At 53.8% G+C, this 18,580-nt stretch overlaps 8 protein-coding genes across 8 annotated transcripts; 2 read left to right on the plus strand and 6 right to left on the minus strand.

Moving 5' to 3' along the window:
* Positions 1-119: 119 nt before the first annotated feature.
* Positions 120-1,427, plus strand: J4E86_007359 (uncharacterized protein; the record flags this gene model as incomplete). The annotated part of the gene is made up of 1 exon (XM_051447879.1): positions 120-1,427. The coding sequence occupies one exon, from the start codon at positions 120-122 to the stop codon at positions 1,425-1,427; it is 1,308 nt and encodes a 435-aa protein (XP_051300817.1).
* A 202-nt stretch (positions 1,428-1,629) lies between these two features.
* Positions 1,630-2,376, minus strand: J4E86_007360 (uncharacterized protein; the record flags this gene model as incomplete). The annotated part of the gene is made up of 1 exon (XM_051447880.1): positions 1,630-2,376. The coding sequence occupies one exon, from the start codon at positions 2,374-2,376 to the stop codon at positions 1,630-1,632; it is 747 nt and encodes a 248-aa protein (XP_051300818.1).
* A 2,821-nt stretch (positions 2,377-5,197) lies between these two features.
* On the minus strand, positions 5,198-5,806 carry J4E86_007361 (uncharacterized protein; the record flags this gene model as incomplete). Its single annotated transcript, XM_051447881.1, has 2 exons — positions 5,198-5,527; positions 5,765-5,806. 2 exons carry the CDS (start codon positions 5,804-5,806, stop codon positions 5,198-5,200), a joined length of 372 nt encoding a protein of 123 aa, XP_051300819.1.
* Positions 5,807-7,691: 1,885 nt separating this feature from the next.
* On the minus strand, positions 7,692-9,018 carry J4E86_007362 (uncharacterized protein; the record flags this gene model as incomplete). Its single annotated transcript, XM_051447882.1, has 7 exons — positions 7,692-7,723; positions 7,779-7,845; positions 7,904-8,231; positions 8,293-8,465; positions 8,511-8,575; positions 8,639-8,745; positions 8,792-9,018. The coding sequence occupies 7 exons, from the start codon at positions 9,016-9,018 to the stop codon at positions 7,692-7,694; spliced, it is 999 nt and encodes a 332-aa protein (XP_051300820.1).
* Positions 9,019-10,899: 1,881 nt separating this feature from the next.
* On the plus strand, positions 10,900-11,396 carry J4E86_007363 (uncharacterized protein; the record flags this gene model as incomplete). Its single annotated transcript, XM_051447883.1, has 2 exons — positions 10,900-11,280; positions 11,331-11,396. The coding sequence occupies 2 exons, from the start codon at positions 10,900-10,902 to the stop codon at positions 11,394-11,396; spliced, it is 447 nt and encodes a 148-aa protein (XP_051300821.1).
* A 299-nt stretch (positions 11,397-11,695) lies between these two features.
* J4E86_007364 (uncharacterized protein) lies at positions 11,696-13,636 on the minus strand (the record flags this gene model as incomplete). Its single annotated transcript, XM_051447884.1, has 2 exons — positions 11,696-12,301; positions 12,359-13,636. 2 exons carry the CDS (start codon positions 13,634-13,636, stop codon positions 11,696-11,698), a joined length of 1,884 nt encoding a protein of 627 aa, XP_051300822.1.
* Positions 13,637-14,467: 831 nt separating this feature from the next.
* J4E86_007365 (uncharacterized protein) lies at positions 14,468-15,724 on the minus strand (the record flags this gene model as incomplete). The annotated part of the gene is made up of 1 exon (XM_051447885.1): positions 14,468-15,724. One exon carries the CDS (start codon positions 15,722-15,724, stop codon positions 14,468-14,470), a length of 1,257 nt encoding a protein of 418 aa, XP_051300823.1.
* A 1,810-nt stretch (positions 15,725-17,534) lies between these two features.
* J4E86_007366 (uncharacterized protein) lies at positions 17,535-18,558 on the minus strand (the record flags this gene model as incomplete). Its single annotated transcript, XM_051447886.1, has 4 exons — positions 17,535-17,920; positions 17,972-18,312; positions 18,368-18,473; positions 18,525-18,558. 4 exons carry the CDS (start codon positions 18,556-18,558, stop codon positions 17,535-17,537), a joined length of 867 nt encoding a protein of 288 aa, XP_051300824.1.
* Between the last annotated feature and the right edge of the window lie 22 nt (positions 18,559-18,580).

Raw genomic sequence — 18,580 nt, forward strand, 5'->3', positions numbered from 1 at the left:
GCACAACGTAGCCATTGCGCATTGTTGACACACGAGCTCCTATTCTAGACAGTTAAGTGATTGCCCGCTTCCTTTTCACCCACCACACCACGTTCTCGACCGCGCATCGCCAGACCAGGATGCCTACAGAGTACGGCGACGAAACCGTTGCTGAGCTCGAATGGCTCCCGCCGAAACAAGAATATATTGCCAACCTACGCTCAGTCGCACCTCCAGCGGACGAGCCAACGTGTGCTATATGTCGTGGTGAGTGGGAGTATCCGGCCCAGGAAGTCGTCGAGCCAAGCCCTCACTGCTCTCGACATCCTCTTCACAAAGACTGTCTTCTCATAACCTTTGCAACGGAAGACGGAGAGGAAGTCAGCAATCTGTGTCCATTTTGCCGTCGCGAGCTCTTCGAGAAGATCACACAGCCGCCTGCGAAGCCCCCGAATAACCCGAACAATACTTACCAGCAAACTACCCAACTCTATGACGGCCTTGTGGCACTTCATATCCAGATTGAATACAACGACGACAAAACCGAAGATCCACGGCTGCTGTATCCTTCTGGTCCAACTATTGAGGACGCCTTGCAGAAAGACGGTTACTGGTCTACTCTTCCCCGTTTCTTGGACGAATGGCACCACCGCAATGCATCTCAGATTATCGAGCAGACAAAAAGCTATAGGAAACCACTGTCGATCGTGGATGTGGGTCGCACTGTGGTTACTGTGTTCTTTGGCAATGGCGAGCCACCATCTTGCAGGATTACACGTCTCACAGATGAAGGTCGCGCAGCTATCACTGCGCTCTTTGCGCACGAACCCGACATCGAAGAGTTGTATCTAGAGGCTACGGAACTACTAGATCACCAACAAGGCGAAATTGTCATGCAATGTATCCGCGCTGCTCTCATATACTACGACCAGTCTGCCTTCCCCCAACACGTCGAGGATTTGCAGGGTAAAACTCGTTGGCTCATTGCCTACCATGTTCTTACTTCTCTATTAACCGGACGCAGACGCACTGATGAGAACTGTTGGTTTCGAGGAACAAATATCGCCCGCTGGCTCCAGCTGGTCCGTTTCCGTAAGATGCTGCACCGAGGAATCAAGCACTGGGCATCACCGACCTTCTTCGCCAGCCAACCCCCACTCGAGATAAATTTTCCTTACGGTCACCTTATGGGTGTTACCGAGGGCTTCGGCGAGCATGACTTATTGGAAATACAGTATTTCCGGCCCACCGATGCAGAGCCGTATCGAACTCGTATTGGACGCATCGATCGTGGTTATGAAATGATCATAAAGGAGGACACCTCGGTATGTCCATTAGATCCCAATCTCCCAAATGGCACTATCTTTCAATTTCTGAAGGACGGAACCTTAACAGCTCGGGAACTCAGTCCTGCCTTCCTTCATGACATTTCCTGCAACCGTGAGTAAGGTTTTTTCGATCTTGTTCACGCGAATGGGAGTATACTGAGGATCATGCGTAGGGTTATGCCATAGGGGCAGTAGGGGTGGCTAGAACTCGTGTTGCATGTTGCTAAATACATACTATCAATTGTTGACAACTAGATAGCTTCTGAGGCAGTGTACACTTGCCTGGGTACTATATTTAGCAACGTTTTGCGCTATGGGCTTACTAGTTCCCATGTGTATCCGCGATCTCCTTCTGGCCCTTCCTCACCCACGCTTTAAACGGATCCTGCACATCAGGATTCCTCCTCAACTTCTCAATCTGATCTTCGCCCGACGGCACCAAAAGCCCTCTCTTGACCGCATCTCTCTCCTCAATCTCCTCACACCACTTCTTTAGCTTCGGAAACTTGGTCATCTCAATCCCCGCCCAAGGTGCCCACCGAACCCATGTAAAAGTCGTGATATCCGCAATACTGTACTTGCCGCGGCCTTTGCCTGCGAGATAGTCTCTATCCTGGAGTCGCGCTTCTAGTACCGAGTAGAGGCGCTTTGTCTCGTTCTTGTATCTCTTTGTGCCATAGTCAATCTTCTCGGGTGCGTAGCGCACGAAATGGTTCGCTTGTCCTTGCATTGGGCCCACGCCGGCGTTCTGGAAGAAGAGCCACTGTATCATATCCATCCGCTCGTCACTATCCTGGAAGCTGAACTTGAAGTCTTTGTCATAGTGTTCGGCGAGATACAGAAAGATGGCTCCAGATTCAAAGACGGGGTATGAGTCGCGGCTGTGGTCTACAATCGCGGGTATGCGACCGTTGGGGTTGACTTTGAGAAAGGAGGCGGACTTCTGCTCGTCTTTGGATAGATCGATGGCGGTGGTCTTGTAGGGGATGCCGAGTTCTTCGAGGAAAATGGAGATCTTTTGGCCGTTGGGTGTGGCCGCTGTGAGCAGCTCGATGTTGGGGGTCGTCATTTTGTGTTTTTTCTCTCACTTTGCAGCGTCTCTGGTATGTGAGATTTCTTGAACAGGAGGCATCGATGCTGCAGTATCACTGCTTACATAGATGCGCTATACCCGCACTACCGCTGGTCCCGTGGGCTCGTATCATGATGACGTATGCTTGAAATAGCTGAAGAAGACGTCATTAGGGTCTGCTGTTTGACTGCTAGCATTCCGAAGGTAATTGAATATTTCCATCAAAAGAATGCATTCGAATTGAAAGAGCAGTCGTTCAGCTTGCAATGTAACAAAGAAGTGGAGAGCTCTTCCCACTTTCAACGCGCGTTGGCATTCGGGTTAGCGCGGCGCTAGTCCACGCTCAGGTGTCGCGTGCCTCCCGCGACCATTATCACCACGACGCAACACCGAACTGGATCTCTTGTGACACATGAACTCCTTCCTTCTCTTCTATGCTGCAGGTTCAAACAAAGAGGATATCTCTCGATCGCCGATAATGTACTGGTACGCCGATGCATAGCCATGCCGTTCGTTTCGCGTGGTGGTCTGATTTTCTTTCGGCTTTAGTCCCATTTGGCCCAAAACAGCAACCATCATGCCACTTTTGAGAGCAAGATCCAATAGGTGTGTAAGGGACCGTTGCATGTGACCGATGTTGAGCGACTTTCGGGGCTTGAAATACTGCTTGTATGTGGAGGCGACGGTCCTACTCCCTCTACCGTAATTCTGTTGTTCATTCCTCGTTATTCATTCTTCCCTCCTTCTCTATCGCGCAACACTACTCTCCACAGCTTTGTGACCTTGCAGTCTATCTACCATTCGGGTAACTCGCGATACAGCCTGGCAAATCACCGTTGGAGAAAACTCAAACTTCCACCGTATAGAACCGAGATTATTCGCGCAGAGACTCCAAGATCGAGCACGAAGCACAGAAAAGCACTCGGAACAAGGTGTGCGAAACAGGCTGACTACAGAATAACGCCTGCTTCTCAAATAACACACATTGGGAACCCGAACTTCTACCGCCAGACCACATTCGACTCTTTCTCAACTTCTCATTTCAGACGAACCTTTCTGGCTCCCAACACAACAAAACCCACCACAATGCTGATAACCCGCACCTTCTCACTCACAAACTTCCTCATCGGCTCGTCAGCCCTCTGCTTCCAGATCTTCGTACTTTACCCGTGGCATGAAAAGCTAGAAGAAGAGTTCGTGGAACTGAAGAAAGAACACGCGAGGTTACTGGAGGAGACGCACGAAAGGCACAGGGGAGAGTTGAGGGGCATTAGAGAACAATTGGAGTTGGCCAACGAGCGGAGGAAGACTGGGAAGTTTTGGTAGAGTGGTAGGATTGGAGGAATTGATAGAAGGGAGAGTTTTGCTGAGGGAGGGGGAGGAGGAGCGGAAATGGAGAACGCAATGGGTTGTGGGATATCTAGACGGACGGGACATGCTACAAAGCTAAGCAAAAACATACGAACGATGTTGGAAGTACCTGTACACACCACCTGTCCAAATCCCAACCCCATCCTGTTGTCGCTACGCGGAGGACGGCATCACATTCGAATGGCAAACGGAGCAACGCGCTCCTAACGTGACTAGATATGCCCAATACTCTAGGATGAGGCACCATCATGCGAAAGTCCTATGCGTATCTGAGAATAAACACGCAGACGCAGCCAATAGTACATGGAGCGAACACAAAGTTCACGAAAGCGAATGATCTATTGAAATACCACCTCCGTTCCCTCCGCGAAAACCTTCCTTAGCCCATATAACAACGCAGAAAAAAAAACTTCGCACACAATAAACTACTCCATCCCATCGATAACTCTCCCCTTCCAATAGCACCAACGGCTTACCCTCCCTCCCTCCTGTCAAGTCTGTCAAACGCGGACCCAACTCCGCCACTCGGGGTCCATCCAATCCGTCCTAAACCCACCCTGTCCACCAACCCAAAAACAGCCCTTCCGAGCGCCGATCTTAGGGGGGGGGGGAGGGGTCCCTCCGCCCAGCAAACCAGCGGACCAGCAAAACCCCTTACCCATCCTCCTTCTCCACAATGACGCCAGCAAGGCGCGGAAACAGTAATGCAGGTTATGGTGATCAGCACGCACCAAACAAACAAAGCCGTGCAAAAGGGATCAACACGCATGCAGCGTGTGCCGAGCCGCGTGGGTTGACAACTGACGTTTGACGTGCCGCGTGCAGGTGATTAATTCGCGGCAGGCTGGCATGATGATGATGATGATGATGATGATGTGTGGTGCGGGACGGGTTGGCGTGGGATTGATTGCGAGACGCGCGTTTTGCGATTCAGACTGGAAAGGCGATTTTCACGTGCAAAGATAATGACAGGAGGTGAGTTTCGTAGTCATTCGCATTTCAGTAGATAAATGAGAAAGGAGGCAGGCGCTAGGAGACGTACAAAGCCCGTGAAGAGTATAACATGCAGCATTGGAACGGGAAATGGAATTAATAGTAGGAAATGTAACGCCTTGGTATAGTAGTGTCGAAGAAAGCTCTCAATCCGAAGCCGTCATGTCTCGGAGAGTGATGAATGGTCCTCCTTAGCAGCACTCGCAGCCCTTGTGTCCTGCTGCGGATCCGGCTGTCGCCCAGGCCTAACAACACGCCGCCTGGCCCCTCGATTGTACCTGCGTGTGCTCCCTCCCGCGCGAGAACAGATATCTCGCATGCTAAACCCCCAAAATCCGTGCCCCATAAGGAATGTGACCGTGTGCATGGCCGGCTGTGGCTGCGAGCAGCTGTCGAATCGCGGCTTCCCTGAACGAAAAAGATGAAAAGTGGTGTTCGCGACAATCCTCATAGCTTATGTCTGAATCTCCTTCTTCTCTGCGCCCTTTGGCCGGAAGACGGCGTCTTGACCTGACATGCGACGTGCGAGTGCGCGGTCCAGCTTTGCTCCCAGCGCCAGCTTGCTCATGTCGTCTGTCTTGCGCTCGTTGAGGGCGTACCGTTGTTGGACTAGGCGCTTGTCTTCGAGGCGGTCAAAACCTGCGTTCCATGTCTTGATGTCGTGTGACTTGGGGTCGCCGGCTGTTGACGAGGCTTGCGACAGGTGCGAGGGCGCGATGGAGGGTGTGAGGGTGGGTGTGGCGCTGTAGGTGGACATGCGGGTGGATGCGCGGTTGGCGGCCGACTTCTTCTCGTTAGACTGTGACTGTGCTTGTTCCGACATGGTCGCCGAGGGATGTGCGTGTTTGTGTTGGTGCGGGCGTGTTGGAGCGCAAAGGCAGGTGTTTGCGTGGTGAGTGTGAAGGGAAGGGAAGGCGCAAAGGAGTGAATGTCAAGCACGCAGTGCAGGTGCTCCTCGGCGAGCATCGACCACACGCAGGGGACGTCTGAAACGGGCAGTGGATACGGGAGAATGACTTACGTTGGCAAGCATGGGCCGCGAGGACTCAAGAGAGTTTGTCATGATGCGCGCCACGGCGAGTCCGGTGGTTAGTAGGTGGGCGGGGATAGCGTGCTGCTTGCTAGGTCGTCGGAACTGCAATCGTACGACGGCGATTGAAGGGTATAAGAGAGGGCGCACGCAAACAGAGCAGTCAGCGGCCGTTGTCCGTGCTGGGTCTGTAGAGAAAAGCGAGGAGATGGGTGTTGTAGTCGGTAGAAGTCCTGTGCTCAGCCTGCCTTACTCCTGCGCGTTTCAAAGGGCCCAGATCGGCAAGGGGCGTCGTGAGTAGCAAGATGCACGCGCAGGGGCACCACGGTTAGCGAGTCGCAACGGGCGGCGGTGATGTTTGGTAGGATTCTAAGACGTCAGCCTTGCAGACAAGCAGCGGCATGTGCGTGGTCAAGACGCGTAGCAGGAGTCTCGCCGACGAACACGACGCGATTATGTAGGCAGCGGCGGCTGTAAGCAAGGAAAGAGCGACCCCTCTACCACTCCCACCACCGGCATCATGACAACCACCAGACGGCTCTGAAACAGCCGCACGTAAGGATACTGCATCTAGGGATACTTGCATTTCGATAAAGTGCTGAGTGAGTTGCATGCAGTCAGCCTCCACTCAAGCCATTCACGCCGACCGCGACACCCGACCAATCCCCTTGGCCACCGCCCACGCTTGCATCGCCTATGCCACGTTTTTCTGCGGGAACCCAGAACCCACGTTGGCCGCTACAGGGCCCCGTGTTGCTTAGGTTTAGCTTCGTCTCCACCGGTGCCCGCGCATTGCCGCTCCTGGTTTGGTCCTGCCATGAGCCATGCACTTGTTCCCTGACTGAAGAACTCCTTGCATTATCTATGAGACATCCATTCCTCGCGAAACGGGAGCAGTGAATATCGACAGTATCGCATGCCCCGTCATCCGTCAGCCCGAAGTCCTTAGGTTAATCAATGTAGCGTCGGCTTCTTTGAAGTGACTGCAGCTGATCCCTCGCACTAGTTCATCAGCTCGCCCAGGCGTTTGGGCATCGGAGGGCGCTGCAGTCTGGCAATGAGCAGCTAAACGTCAAGGCACAGAGTGCCGCCCCCTTTCCATTCCAGTTAATCTCGACCACCGCATTTGACATTTGGCGAGCGCATGTGAGGAAATGCACGTCACACTGATCTTGCAGATGCGTCGCCGATAAGGTTTGCCCACCCACCAGTAGCCAAAGCAACCCCCAAGCTTCAACCCCGTCCCCCATTGCCCACCAACCCATACGCCTTCCAACCACATCCTCACATGCGCAATCGCCTGCCCAACCCCACATGCTCCCCAAAGCGGCAGCACGACAGAACCTTTCATCCAACGTCCGAGCGCCTGCATGAAAATGCATGCTCACCACGTGGCCGCAACGTGGTTTCCGTGGACGCACGGCCCGCCGCTGTCTGACAATTGCGGGTTCCTGGCACATGGCATCGCGGTGGAGCCAGCGCAAAGGTCGGGCTGCATCGGAGCACCATCCTGGTGGTGAAACCGCTGAGCTATGCATCGAGCTGCACGGTGTCGCGCGCATGATCTAGTGCGTAAGCTGTGTCTATATCTGAGGTTCACGATGGAGGAGGCGAGCACTGCATGGTATGTATGTCTGGATGGGCTGAAATGTGGCGTTTGAGAGTCTGGATGGGAGAAAAAGCATACATGATGGCTTGCGGGTTCGCTTGCCGAAGAGTCTAGACTGCGACGCGGGACAGTCTTCATCAACACCGTCTCTAGAGACAAAACATCTCCGAGGATATGGCAAAAGTGACGGAAAAACGCGACTCAGAAACGACTGAATTTGTGTAGATACGAAGTCCGCAGATGAAGTAGATCACAATTTGGTATCGCCGAAAGTACGAGCCTTGACTCGTGCTTCTCCTTACCGCTCATCTACATCGCCATACCGGGCATACGGTCAAGCCCTAAAAATGATTGTTAGTATGAGAACATCACAGCACGATTGGAAGAACAACGTACAGCCATCGATATTCTCCTTGATAGCGCTCTTAACTTGGCATTGGTTCATGGCCTGAACATTCTGACTCTACAACTCCTCGTTAGCAGCCACAACATGCTTCATGAACCCACACTGCATCACATACCTTCAAAGGTCTTCCATTCTCGCAAGCTTGGAACATGCAGTTGTTGTCCATCGCCTTCTGTAGACTGTCGTCTTTCCAGCCAAAGAGGTAGTCCGCATGGGTACCATAGCCCTTGTTGTCGTTGTAAGAGAGGAAGAAGGGATTGGAGCCATCCTTGGGCCACATGCTGCTGAACTGAGTAGTATCCCAGAGTGTCTCATAGGCAACCTGTGGCATGCGCACTGGGTGCGAAGACGGACATGTGCCGGCAACCGCGAATGCCTCCTTGGCTGTGTTGTACATATGATCTTGGTGGTTGGGCGAGTCGACGTTCTTGCCGTCCCAGCAACTGGATGTTGATGTTTATGTCAGTACCCTCTCACTTAATTGTTCACGAGGCAGACACTTACGAGGGGAAGTGGTGCACAGTCATGATGCCACCTTTGCAGGCCTTGGGTGGGAAGTCTGGGCTCTCGGGGAAGCGGGTGTTCTTGTCTTGCAGACACACGAAGCGAAGACCTGGGTGTTTCTTCGCGTCTTCTACCGTGTTGGTTGTAGGCGAACCTACAGTCATTCGGAAGCCCTGAGTGGGTTAGTAGTGTGTTACATGTGCCGCAGTATGACTGACCTTGGGAAAAGCAGTAATCTTCTGGTTACCATTCCCGTTGAAGTCTTGCTGTGTGTAGTAGATGGCTGCGAAGAGGTAGATACCCAGTCAGTGTGTGTCTCACTTGCGTCTAGTAGGTTAGAACTCACTCATGCCACCGTTGATACCGTTCGGCAAAGCGCTGTTCTGCATGATAGGCACTCGCTTATACGAGCCGTTGGTGTGTTTGAAGAACATCGCGGCGGTCCAGTAATTGCTATATCTATCAGCTTCAGTTGGAAGACGTGAACAGGCTACCAAACCTGAAGTCCTCTGAGAACGTGCACGTTGTGCAGGTAGCCAAGGTAGATGGGTCTTCCTGCATAGTGGCATTGAAAGCATTGCCACCAACAATTTGATGAACATGAGCTGAAGGAAGTTTGCCTGGCTCAACGAGCGGGTCAAGCCGTTGGATGCTCAAGGTTGAGCATCCGAAGCGTAGTGCGGCCTGAGCAGGCACTGCGAGAGCGGCAATCTGGTACCACTTCATTTTCGTGTATCCTTGTATGGTTCTTGTAGGTGTGTTCTTGCTGAAAGGTGCGCGAAGGACCGCCCACGATCTTAAGCTGAAGGATTGTTAATAGCTTCGAGTCTTGGTATCTTGTTGTCAACCCTGCTCCATGGCATCGATGGTGTCTGGTGTGGATATGCTTTATCCGTTGATTAAAGACCTCTGCGTGTGACCAATAACGGCTATGACTTTGAGAAATCCCCGCGTTGATGTTGAAGACCTAGCCACAGTGCTACACCATTGCAATCAATTCCAGATTTCGGCACTTGTCTCCCGCGTAAACCTCCGAGAGGCACGGCACTTCTCGTTTGGAACGGACAGGGAGATTGTCGCCATTCGCATTGTAGAGAGAGGTGAGAATCGCGCACAATGTCGTCAATGAGCGTACGGCTAGATAGACGGAGGAGGAGGACATGTGTAGCAATACCGCGCGCACCGACACTCGCTCTCTCCAAATGCCTTCAACGGCCACTCTAGTTCCCTGCTACGCAGGTTCGCGCGTGACAAGTCATGAAGAGCTGAAGTCGCAGAGGTGCTATACGGCAGATGTCACCCCCGAACGAGTAGCCTTGGTACCTCAGATAGAGACTTCTCCCGCCGATCACTCGAGCATTGTAGGAGCTTCCATGGGATCATGAGCATCCAGTTTCTACGGTTCGTGGCACCCTGCCAAGATCGGTGTCATGTCAGCGACACTGTAGAGGCCGTTGAATATCCATGTAAGGAACTGATTGGTACCGGCTGGCATGGTACGGGTGTCTCGTATAGTACTAACCCCCCGGCGATTTCACCGCGAGGATTGACGAACATGAACGAGATCACAGTGCAGTGCCGACGTTCTGAAAAGACACCAGCGGTCGAGAGCGACGAGAGGAGGAGTAGACCGGAGGAGGACCGACGTCATATGTGCTATGACCGCGGGTAGTATCGGTGCGCTCGAGATCGGATTGTAGCTCAGGTGGATGCATGCGCAGACCAGAGTCATTAACAGAACCACGCCGCCATGCCCAACGTCAAACCTCAGGCCATGTCCCCACATCTCGCGCTCCGCAGTCCAGAACACCGGGGCACGCTTGACGTAACCACAGACGTTGAAAAGGGTGCAGGTGCGCGCGCTACCATCTTCCGAAAGCTTATTGTGTGCCTGACAAGGAGGGGTAAAATTGGGCGAACGACGTTCGCTACAATCCATGGCTTGGCGCACCCGCCTGCCTATCACGGACAGCGCACGTCGCCTGGTATGGGATACACACCTTATCGCAGTTTTGGGCACGGGGGGACATGAGATGGAATGGACGTGCGTGGAAGTGAGGTATTAGGGTCTGTCATCACTCTTGCGGTTTCTCCCGGTAGTCAGACAACTGAGGGCTGGCAAAAGTGCCCTTTGACTAACCTGCACACAAGCTGATCCGGCTGGCAGACACCGGTAGACCTTCTGGAGAGCGAGCGTGGAGCGATGCAACGCGATATGCCATATACGCAGCAGTCAAGAGAATACGCTTTTCGACACAGACGAGACTCGACTATGATTCATATGTCTTGTTTCCAGAAGACAGTACTCAACTTGTCGCTACTACCACTTCCTTCCATGCAACCCAAAGACCACTGCTTCAAGCATGCGAAGATCATAGAACACCGTCACAACCACCAGACACCACCTAAACTGTCTCATAAGCTCAAACAAACAAAGTCATGCTTTCATCTTTATCACAAGATCTCCATCACGCTCATATATATCTCGTTCTTCTGACTATCATCATCAGGCCCATATCATCTCCCGTCACTCACCGTCTATAAGAAAAGCCCGTCGGCGCGCTCACCAAGACTTTCCACCATCATAACCCATTTGCTTCAATTGTGATGGCTCTGTCCAAGCAACAATCTTCCCATCGAGAGAAGCCAAAAGCATCTACCAATGCCAGCACGCGTAAGCTACGTAGCAAGCTGAAGCCTGTGTATGAGCACGAGCATCTTATACAGGAGCCATCCGGCAAGCCTGGAAGAAACGAAGATCCTCTTCCACACCCCACCGCACCCAAGCAAGACCTTCACCCCACTCAGTCTCCCCGTAACGGAGTTCGCGGAGGCATACTTCCATCCAACCTCAACCACTTCAATCATCGCCGTCACATCCATTCCGAACAAGCTGATAACAGCTACCCCCTCCGAAAAGGCTACAGCGCCGCAGACCCGCGCCGCAAGTGGGGAAAGGCCAAGAAGCCCGCTGTCAAACCAGATGTTGTACGTCCATACAAGAAGACTGCCCCTATGCATGTCCAGAAGTGCTTTAGTGTGAGCTACGAATGCTGTCAATGCAACAATGGCATGGTGATCAAGCGAACGGCACACAATCCTGATCGGGCCTACCAGTGTGAAGCTAGACGTGCGGTTGGACAATGTGGTCATAGATGGTGTCCGAAGTGTCCTGTTGTTCGGGAGGAGTGGGTGGAGGATGTGCTTGAGCCGGGTAAGAAGGGTGGGAAGAGGAGCCATGATCGAGGGCCTAGGCCCAAGTACGTGATGCCCGCAGCTACTGAGTGAAGTGCTAGGAAGAAGGTGGTTATCAAATCATGTATGGTATTCCATAGCAATAGAAACAGGTAACACATATCCCTATAGAATACATACTCCACAACACCCAGTTCCACATCCCAATCTACCCCACCACCCCAGCAAAGTCCACAAGCTCGACAAGCACATTACACACGCCATCAGCCCAAACAGCAAACGCCTTTTCCCTCAGCACACTATACCAATCATCCGCATTGCGAATATCACGCCATCCCTGCGGACCAACAGACTTGATAGCGTAACGGGGAAGAGACTTGGTTTCCGCATGACTGTCGACAGGGAAGACGGGGTGAGTGCTCACTGCCGAAGTGGGTGTGGGAAGGATAGAAGCGTTATCATCTTCGGATGATTGAGGGAGACCGTTGAATGGAGACGATGTTCCGTGGAAAGCATGCTCTGTCTGCAGTGCGTTTGCGGCAGCAGCGAGCCCACGAAGATTGTCTATGCCGGGTTCAACGTCTCGAAATCCGACACTAACGCTGAGTTCGGGGTATCTGTCCTTGGCGGCTTTGAGGAGGAGGATGACGTCTCTCATGAAGTCGTTGTAGTCATACCATGCCAGGTGTGTTTGTGGTTCGGCTGTGATGCGCTTCTCGTCGAGCTTGATGCCAGGTCTGCCGCTCGATGAGGCAAGAACGAGGAAGATGTTGATGTGCGAGAGATTGGGTTCGGTAGGGCTGGCCGTGGGTAACTGTTTGATGGGTTAGCAGCGTCAATCATACTAAGAGCATGAAGGAATCGACCCTACCTTCAAACTCGGCTGTGTGGTTGCGTTGGACTCTACCGCTTCTCTGGAATCCGACTTTTCATCCTTGCCTCGGGAGGAAAGCTGCGGCGTCACGGTTGTGAGTCGTGTCGATGGAGCTGTCTGCTGTGACGGCGTGGGATGTTGTTCCAAACTGTGATCGAAGACCGGCTGTGGATGCTGCTCGACTCCACGCCCTGCATCGTCATCGCCTTGCTGGAGCACAGCTTCGGTACTACCTTCTTTGTCTTTCTTCTTCGCGCCACCCTTCCTAGTCTCGATCGCATACTGTCGCTGCCGCTCGTTCGTGACCATTCGTCGCATCAACGGAGTAACGAGGCTAATAATCTTGTTCCCGTCCTTTGGCCATGTCAGTCTTTCCCCAGCATCAGGAGTTTTGTCTTCTCCTAGTGCGCGTGCAGCTTCAATCGCGTCCTTCTCGCCCGGCTTCTCCACATCTTCGCCAAAGAACTGCTCGCCAACGCCTTCGTTCAAGAAGTCCCGGACGCAGTTGAAGAGCCGCAACTTGACCATGTCGGTATCACCTTTACCACGGTTTCCAACGCAGCTCTGCCGCTCAGGATGTGATGTGTCGAGCATGTAGCCTTTTGCTAAAGCTTGTAGTTGAAGGAAGTTCTCTGGGCTTAGCTGGAGGGACATGAACAGCTTCGACATTGGCGGTCGTGTGTACTTGCGAGACGTTCTTTCGGAGGAGCGGCGGAAGAGAGCGGCGGCAGAGTGTACGCCTGCGGCACGGGCATCGTTCAATAGAGACTCACTGGAAGGCGGCACACGGTCGTCGACAGAGTCACCATGCATATTATGGCCATGGTCCTGAAGCCGAGGATCGGTAGATCCGCCAATTCTACATCGCTTAGAGTTGGCAGGCCTATCCGCATGATGCGATGCGTCTTCGGCCGGGGAGCTAGTACGTCTTCTTCTCTTGCCTCTATCCTGTAGTGGGAGAGTCACCGTTCCTGTATCTCCAGTATCCATAGCATGTGTCACCTGACCTGCAGCTGTCGCAGCCTCCAGCAACTCAACGAGGTTATGGTTCTCCTCCAGTGTGTGATCGTCTGACGTCTGACGGGCAGTGTGTTCGGCGTACAGGTGTGGGTTGAGATGGTGTTGGGGCGGCGATGCGAGGGGAGCGGGAGCAGACAAGTCATATTCATCGTCGTCGGACACGAATGGGGGCGGTGCACCGTTTGTACTGTTGGGCGTGGTGACGAACTGGCCGGGGCGCATCTGGTAGTATGGCGCGTCGACGTTTGCCCGCATCGTGGTTCGTATCCCCCGAGATCAGACGGGCCAGACGGTAGGAGCCAAACAGGGCTGGGAGGGATCGGTCGTATGAGCTGTCAATGCACAGATGGTAAGTTTTTGGGTCAAATGTTGAGATGGAGACAGCAACTGAGTTCATGCAACTTGGACTGCGAGTGGAAAACGACTCGATACGTCTACAGGGCGAGCGCGACACCGAATCTCTTTTGTATGCAAGCGCCCACGAGGTTTGGTTTGACACCGAAGCAGCGACATGTTTTGGTTTGGGCGCAAGAGGGCAGCATTTGCGATTCGATGGAGAGGGCAAAGCATATTTTGACCCGACAAGAGGAGAGGGTGGAGTGCAGTTTGATCCGTCTCGGCGACGTAAGCTGGCATCGAGGTGCGGAGATTAGGATCGTGGTTTGGTTCGACGCGAGATGGTAGGAATCAGATCAGCAGACACACCTGATTGCTGTCGTGTGAGAACGACAAGCGGGCCGGCCAGCGGGCCAAATCAACTCGGGATGGGGATGAGTTTGCTTTGTTTGCACGATGACGCGCGCGCATGTGACTTGGCTTGAGGCGATTAGATAAGCCAGCCTCCGCAACACGCGCACTTGAACATGAAAGGAGAGAGGTAACCTAATTTCTTTGCGTGACGGAATGGTAACATTAAAGAATTTAAGCGTGATGTGAACGTAGCATATAGTGTATTCTTCACCTTCTTACAACAGTATCCCACCCCTAGATAGCATGTTAAAACGCCCTTCTAAGACCATAGAAAATCAACGCCATACAGCACGACACGATACGCCGGCTAGAAACCCAGGGTATCAAGAAGAATATCTAAAAACCGTCTCCCTCATGCCACTCTCTCCCCAACTCCTCAGCCCTCATCCTCGGATCCTGTCCCCTCACTTCAGCATCATGTTTCAAGCGATCGACAATGGGTCTCAGCCGATCGATCTCTCGCCTAAACTCAGCGTCTTTCCCTACCTCGGGTATTTCCAGATCTTGCAACTTAGTCTGATCGTTGTCTCGCGTTGCTTCTTCTATCGCCTTTCGCTTCTCCTCCCACTCCCTAAGATCCCTTTCCCGGTCCCCGAGTTCGTTCTTGAGGGCAATGAAATTCGCGTATTGCTCTTCGCCGCCAAAACAGGAGCCATATTGGTCGCAGAAACAGATGTGTTCCTTGGGGCAGACGACGTTCTGGCCCGTGAAGACGAATTGCCATACGTACTCCCAGATGCGTCCGCTGAGACGGTCCTCCAGACGTGTGTTGAATAGCCAGTCTCTGTACCAGACGTATTGCGCGTAGGGCTTTGCTTGTATGCGTTCTCGTGAGAGGGCGAATTGTGCGCAGCAAGGTTGTGCGAGGACGGTGGGTACTTCGTCGAGGGGGAAGAGCTCGCTCCACGACTTGGCTAGGAGGACCTCTTCCTGCTTCTGGGGGTCCAGCTCGGTTGCTGCCGGGTGCATCCAATCGGGACAGCCGGGATGCCAGCTGCACCTCATGTTCACGAAGCCTTCTCTCCAAACACGGGCTCGGTTGAGTCGGCTTATAAGCAGATGCGCGTTGTTGCCGAGGATCTCGTCGTTGTGCCAGGACAACTGGTGCGCGTGCATGAAGATAGCGACGTCGGGGAGGCTGTCGTAGTTGTCAATTATCCATGAGAGATATATCATGACCTCGTGGCCTTTGTTCTTGGGTGGATGTAGCGGTGCGGAGGGGTCGTCGGCTACGTAGACGGCTGTCTGCTGCTCCGGCATCTTGTCTAGGATCCAGTCAACACTCTCATGCTTCGTCTTGGCAATCACCAGTGTCGAGGTATAGTTGTGTTCTGCAGGCATTGGCGAGCCTGGCTTGAATATGGGGGTCGGGTTCCAGTTCGCATAATCTGGGTCTTTGGTCGCATCTTTCGAGGGCTCGACGGTACCGGTACTCAGAGGTGGCCGCTCGTCACTGCCAATGTGGTCTCCTAGACCGATATGTTGTGGTAGAACCCGCCATGCCTGGCTGGAGTCTATGCCAGAATAGAAGAATGCGACTACGAATAGTGTGAGGATTAGCGCGAGGACTGGAATGACGTTTCGTCGGGTCATCCTGCGTGAGTTGAAAGCGAACGACTGGCAGGGGGCGAAAGGCGTAGATCGCCAAGGTCAGCGTGAGGTCCGGATGGTCTTATACTGTCGCATTGTTAGCCGGGCATACTTGGGATCGGACTTGTCAAGCTCACGGTGCTGGTGGAGTCGCCGCGCGGCAGCTGGGGTTGGTCGAAGGAAAGCTCCGCAGTGACGAACGTGGAACGACGAATGAATGACATAGGCCACCGGAGCGCGTATGAGTACAGAGGCGAGGCATCGCGAAAAGACCACATATACAAGACCATGGACTTTGACACTACACCCAAGTCACAATGCACAAGACACAGGCGTTGCACCTGTGGCCCGCTACGGACGCCGCAGCGATGGCGACGGATGACTTTGGGCTGAGGTTCGGTCGTGCTAGAAGCCAGAGACGGCCCGCTACCTGCTGCAGGCTGCATCCAACCCTGCATCGGCCTTTCAGTCGGGGCACCCCGCGGCTCCACGGCTGCCGTGGATCTCCAAGAACAGCTTAATTCTTTAGCCAGGCACAAGCGTCGAAGTGTATCTCACTTTGGCATCTGCATGCCCAGGTGGTCAAAGGTGAACTTGGCATGATTGGCATTCTACATGGCTCTACGGAAACTGCAAATATTGCAGGGGCTGGGTAGAATTAGCCGCGCATTAGGTTTGACGTTGGCTATTTGATTAATCAAGCGACTGTAGACGCCTCAGAGTCCTCTAATGGTAACAACATGTGTGCGACAGAGATGACTGAATCTCTTTGGTCGCGGGAGCATGAAGTGTGATGTTGCGGCGTAGCCGTTGCGCAACGCCTTGCACCGTGTGCTCATTGCAGCACACACATCTACAAGTTGGTGACGATGCCAACATTCCGCCCTACTGTCGCCAAGATCAAGTAAGTGTCGCGTTCACCAGTTTACCTTGTTTTGCAGTCGACGTTTGCATGACTCCGACTCAGCTTGTGAGTGGCATGGTGAGGAAAGCACGATTGACGAAAAAGGAAGTAACACAAACGAGATTGGAGGGCACGCACCTTCGAATGTACCTTACCCCCGGAGCATAGACTTGCACACACCGCCTCGTTTGCATGGAGCAATCGCGACGCGTCTGCAAGCTATCATCACGGGCTCTGGCGTCGACTTTGGACCTCAGGCAAGCTGCCCAACTATGCTGTTCGAGTTGCGCGACACCGACACGCAACTGGAATGCTGTGTGGATACATCTCAAGCATCCGTTACGTATCGGAGCGAGTTTACATTGCGAGATGCTGTGATGGTCGGGGGTCGAGCCGGGCAAGCCCATTAATGTTACTGGGTCGGGGCTGCGTTGACATGGATGCGGTCATGGTGGATGATAGGAAGAGTATTTAGACAGTGCTGGTCATGCGGAAGGTGGTGTGGACGGGTTACTGGACGTCCAGGTTGCATCGTGAGGCAGTAGATAGAAGTACAATTTGGTGTCGATCAAGATGACTGGTGCTCCCAAGGGCTATAGACGTTGCCCCGAAAGCATTTACCGAAGTGCTGAACCGTTTCTCCAAGGAAATACCGAGCCGACGAAGGGCTAAGACGATGTCGAGCTGCAAGACGCCAGATCATGGTATGATCCCACCTTGCTGCGAACCTTATCGAAGAACTTTTGTCGACCACATTTCCTTTGTGTGCGTGTGAAAGCCGTATTAAACTGAACCCAGTGAAGTAGCCATGGGATTACAGGAATGAAGTGCTGAGAGAGGCGACAAACCGAGGAAGCCATACGAACCCTAACTTAGTACCGCTTGGGTTCTGCCTGTGTCAGCTGAGAGCTAGCGGTATGAGCGATCGTAATCACCCTCGTACGAGCGTCCTCCACCGCCGTACGCCTCGCGCGGAGGAGGGGCGTCGTAGGCGCCAGCAGCTGGGGGCGGGGGCCTGTCGTAATAGCCACCTCCACCACCCCGGCGGTCATCGCGTCCGCCATCGCGTCCTCCATCGCGGCCGCCGTCCCTGCCACCGTAGCTGCGGTCAGAAGCATAGCGGTCGACGCCACGAGGACCGTAGTCGTCGCGACGGCCGCCACCGTAGCCGCGATCGTCGTATCTTGAGCTGCGGGAACCGTAGTCGTCGCGTCGGCCGTAACCGCCGCGGCGGTCATCAGTGTAGCGATCGTTGTAGCGAGGGCCGCCGCCCCGGCCGCCACGTCCACCGAACTCTGCAATGTAATTAGCACGGCATGTACGCTGCAGACAGCGAGCAGACTTACCACGCTTGGGCGGTCCGTAGTACTTGCCCGGGGTGGGAGTACGAGGACGCGCACGGCGAGCCTTCTCAATGCTGAGTGTCCGGCCCTGGTGAACCTCTCCTTGTAGACCCTCCTTTGCTGCGTCAGCCTGCTCGGAGGTGACCATCTTGACGAAGCCAAAGCCGCGAGACTCCTTAGTGTGAGGATCGCGCATGATGTTACACTGCTCTACCTCGCCATACTTCTCGAAGAGACGAGTGACCTCCTCCTCGCTGAGAGTAGGATGGATGCCGGTGACGAAGAGGTTGGAGCCTGAGTTGCGGCTCTCATCGTCATCGTCCCTGCGCTCTGGCGGCGGGCCACTGGGCATTCGTTAGCGACAGTTCCATCTAGATGAGCAAGCAAGCAGATACGTACCGGCTGTCGCGACCGCCAGGTGAGGCGCTGCGGGCGCGCGCACCATCGTCGCGACGGTCACCACGCGGAGACCTGCTGCGGTCGCGTTCATAGCTGCGAGGCTCGTCTGCAAACCAGTCAGTAAGGGCGCTGGCATCACACAGGGCGGGAGACAAACCATCGTAGCCGCGCTGTTCGTTTTCGTACTCCATGGTGATGATGTTGTGGTGGGTC

The sequence above is a fragment of the Alternaria arbusti genome (assembly GCF_024043155.1).
Source record: "Alternaria arbusti strain BMP 1465 chromosome Unknown scaffold_10, whole genome shotgun sequence".
NCBI classification, from domain to species: Eukaryota; Fungi; Ascomycota; class Dothideomycetes; order Pleosporales; family Pleosporaceae; genus Alternaria; species Alternaria arbusti.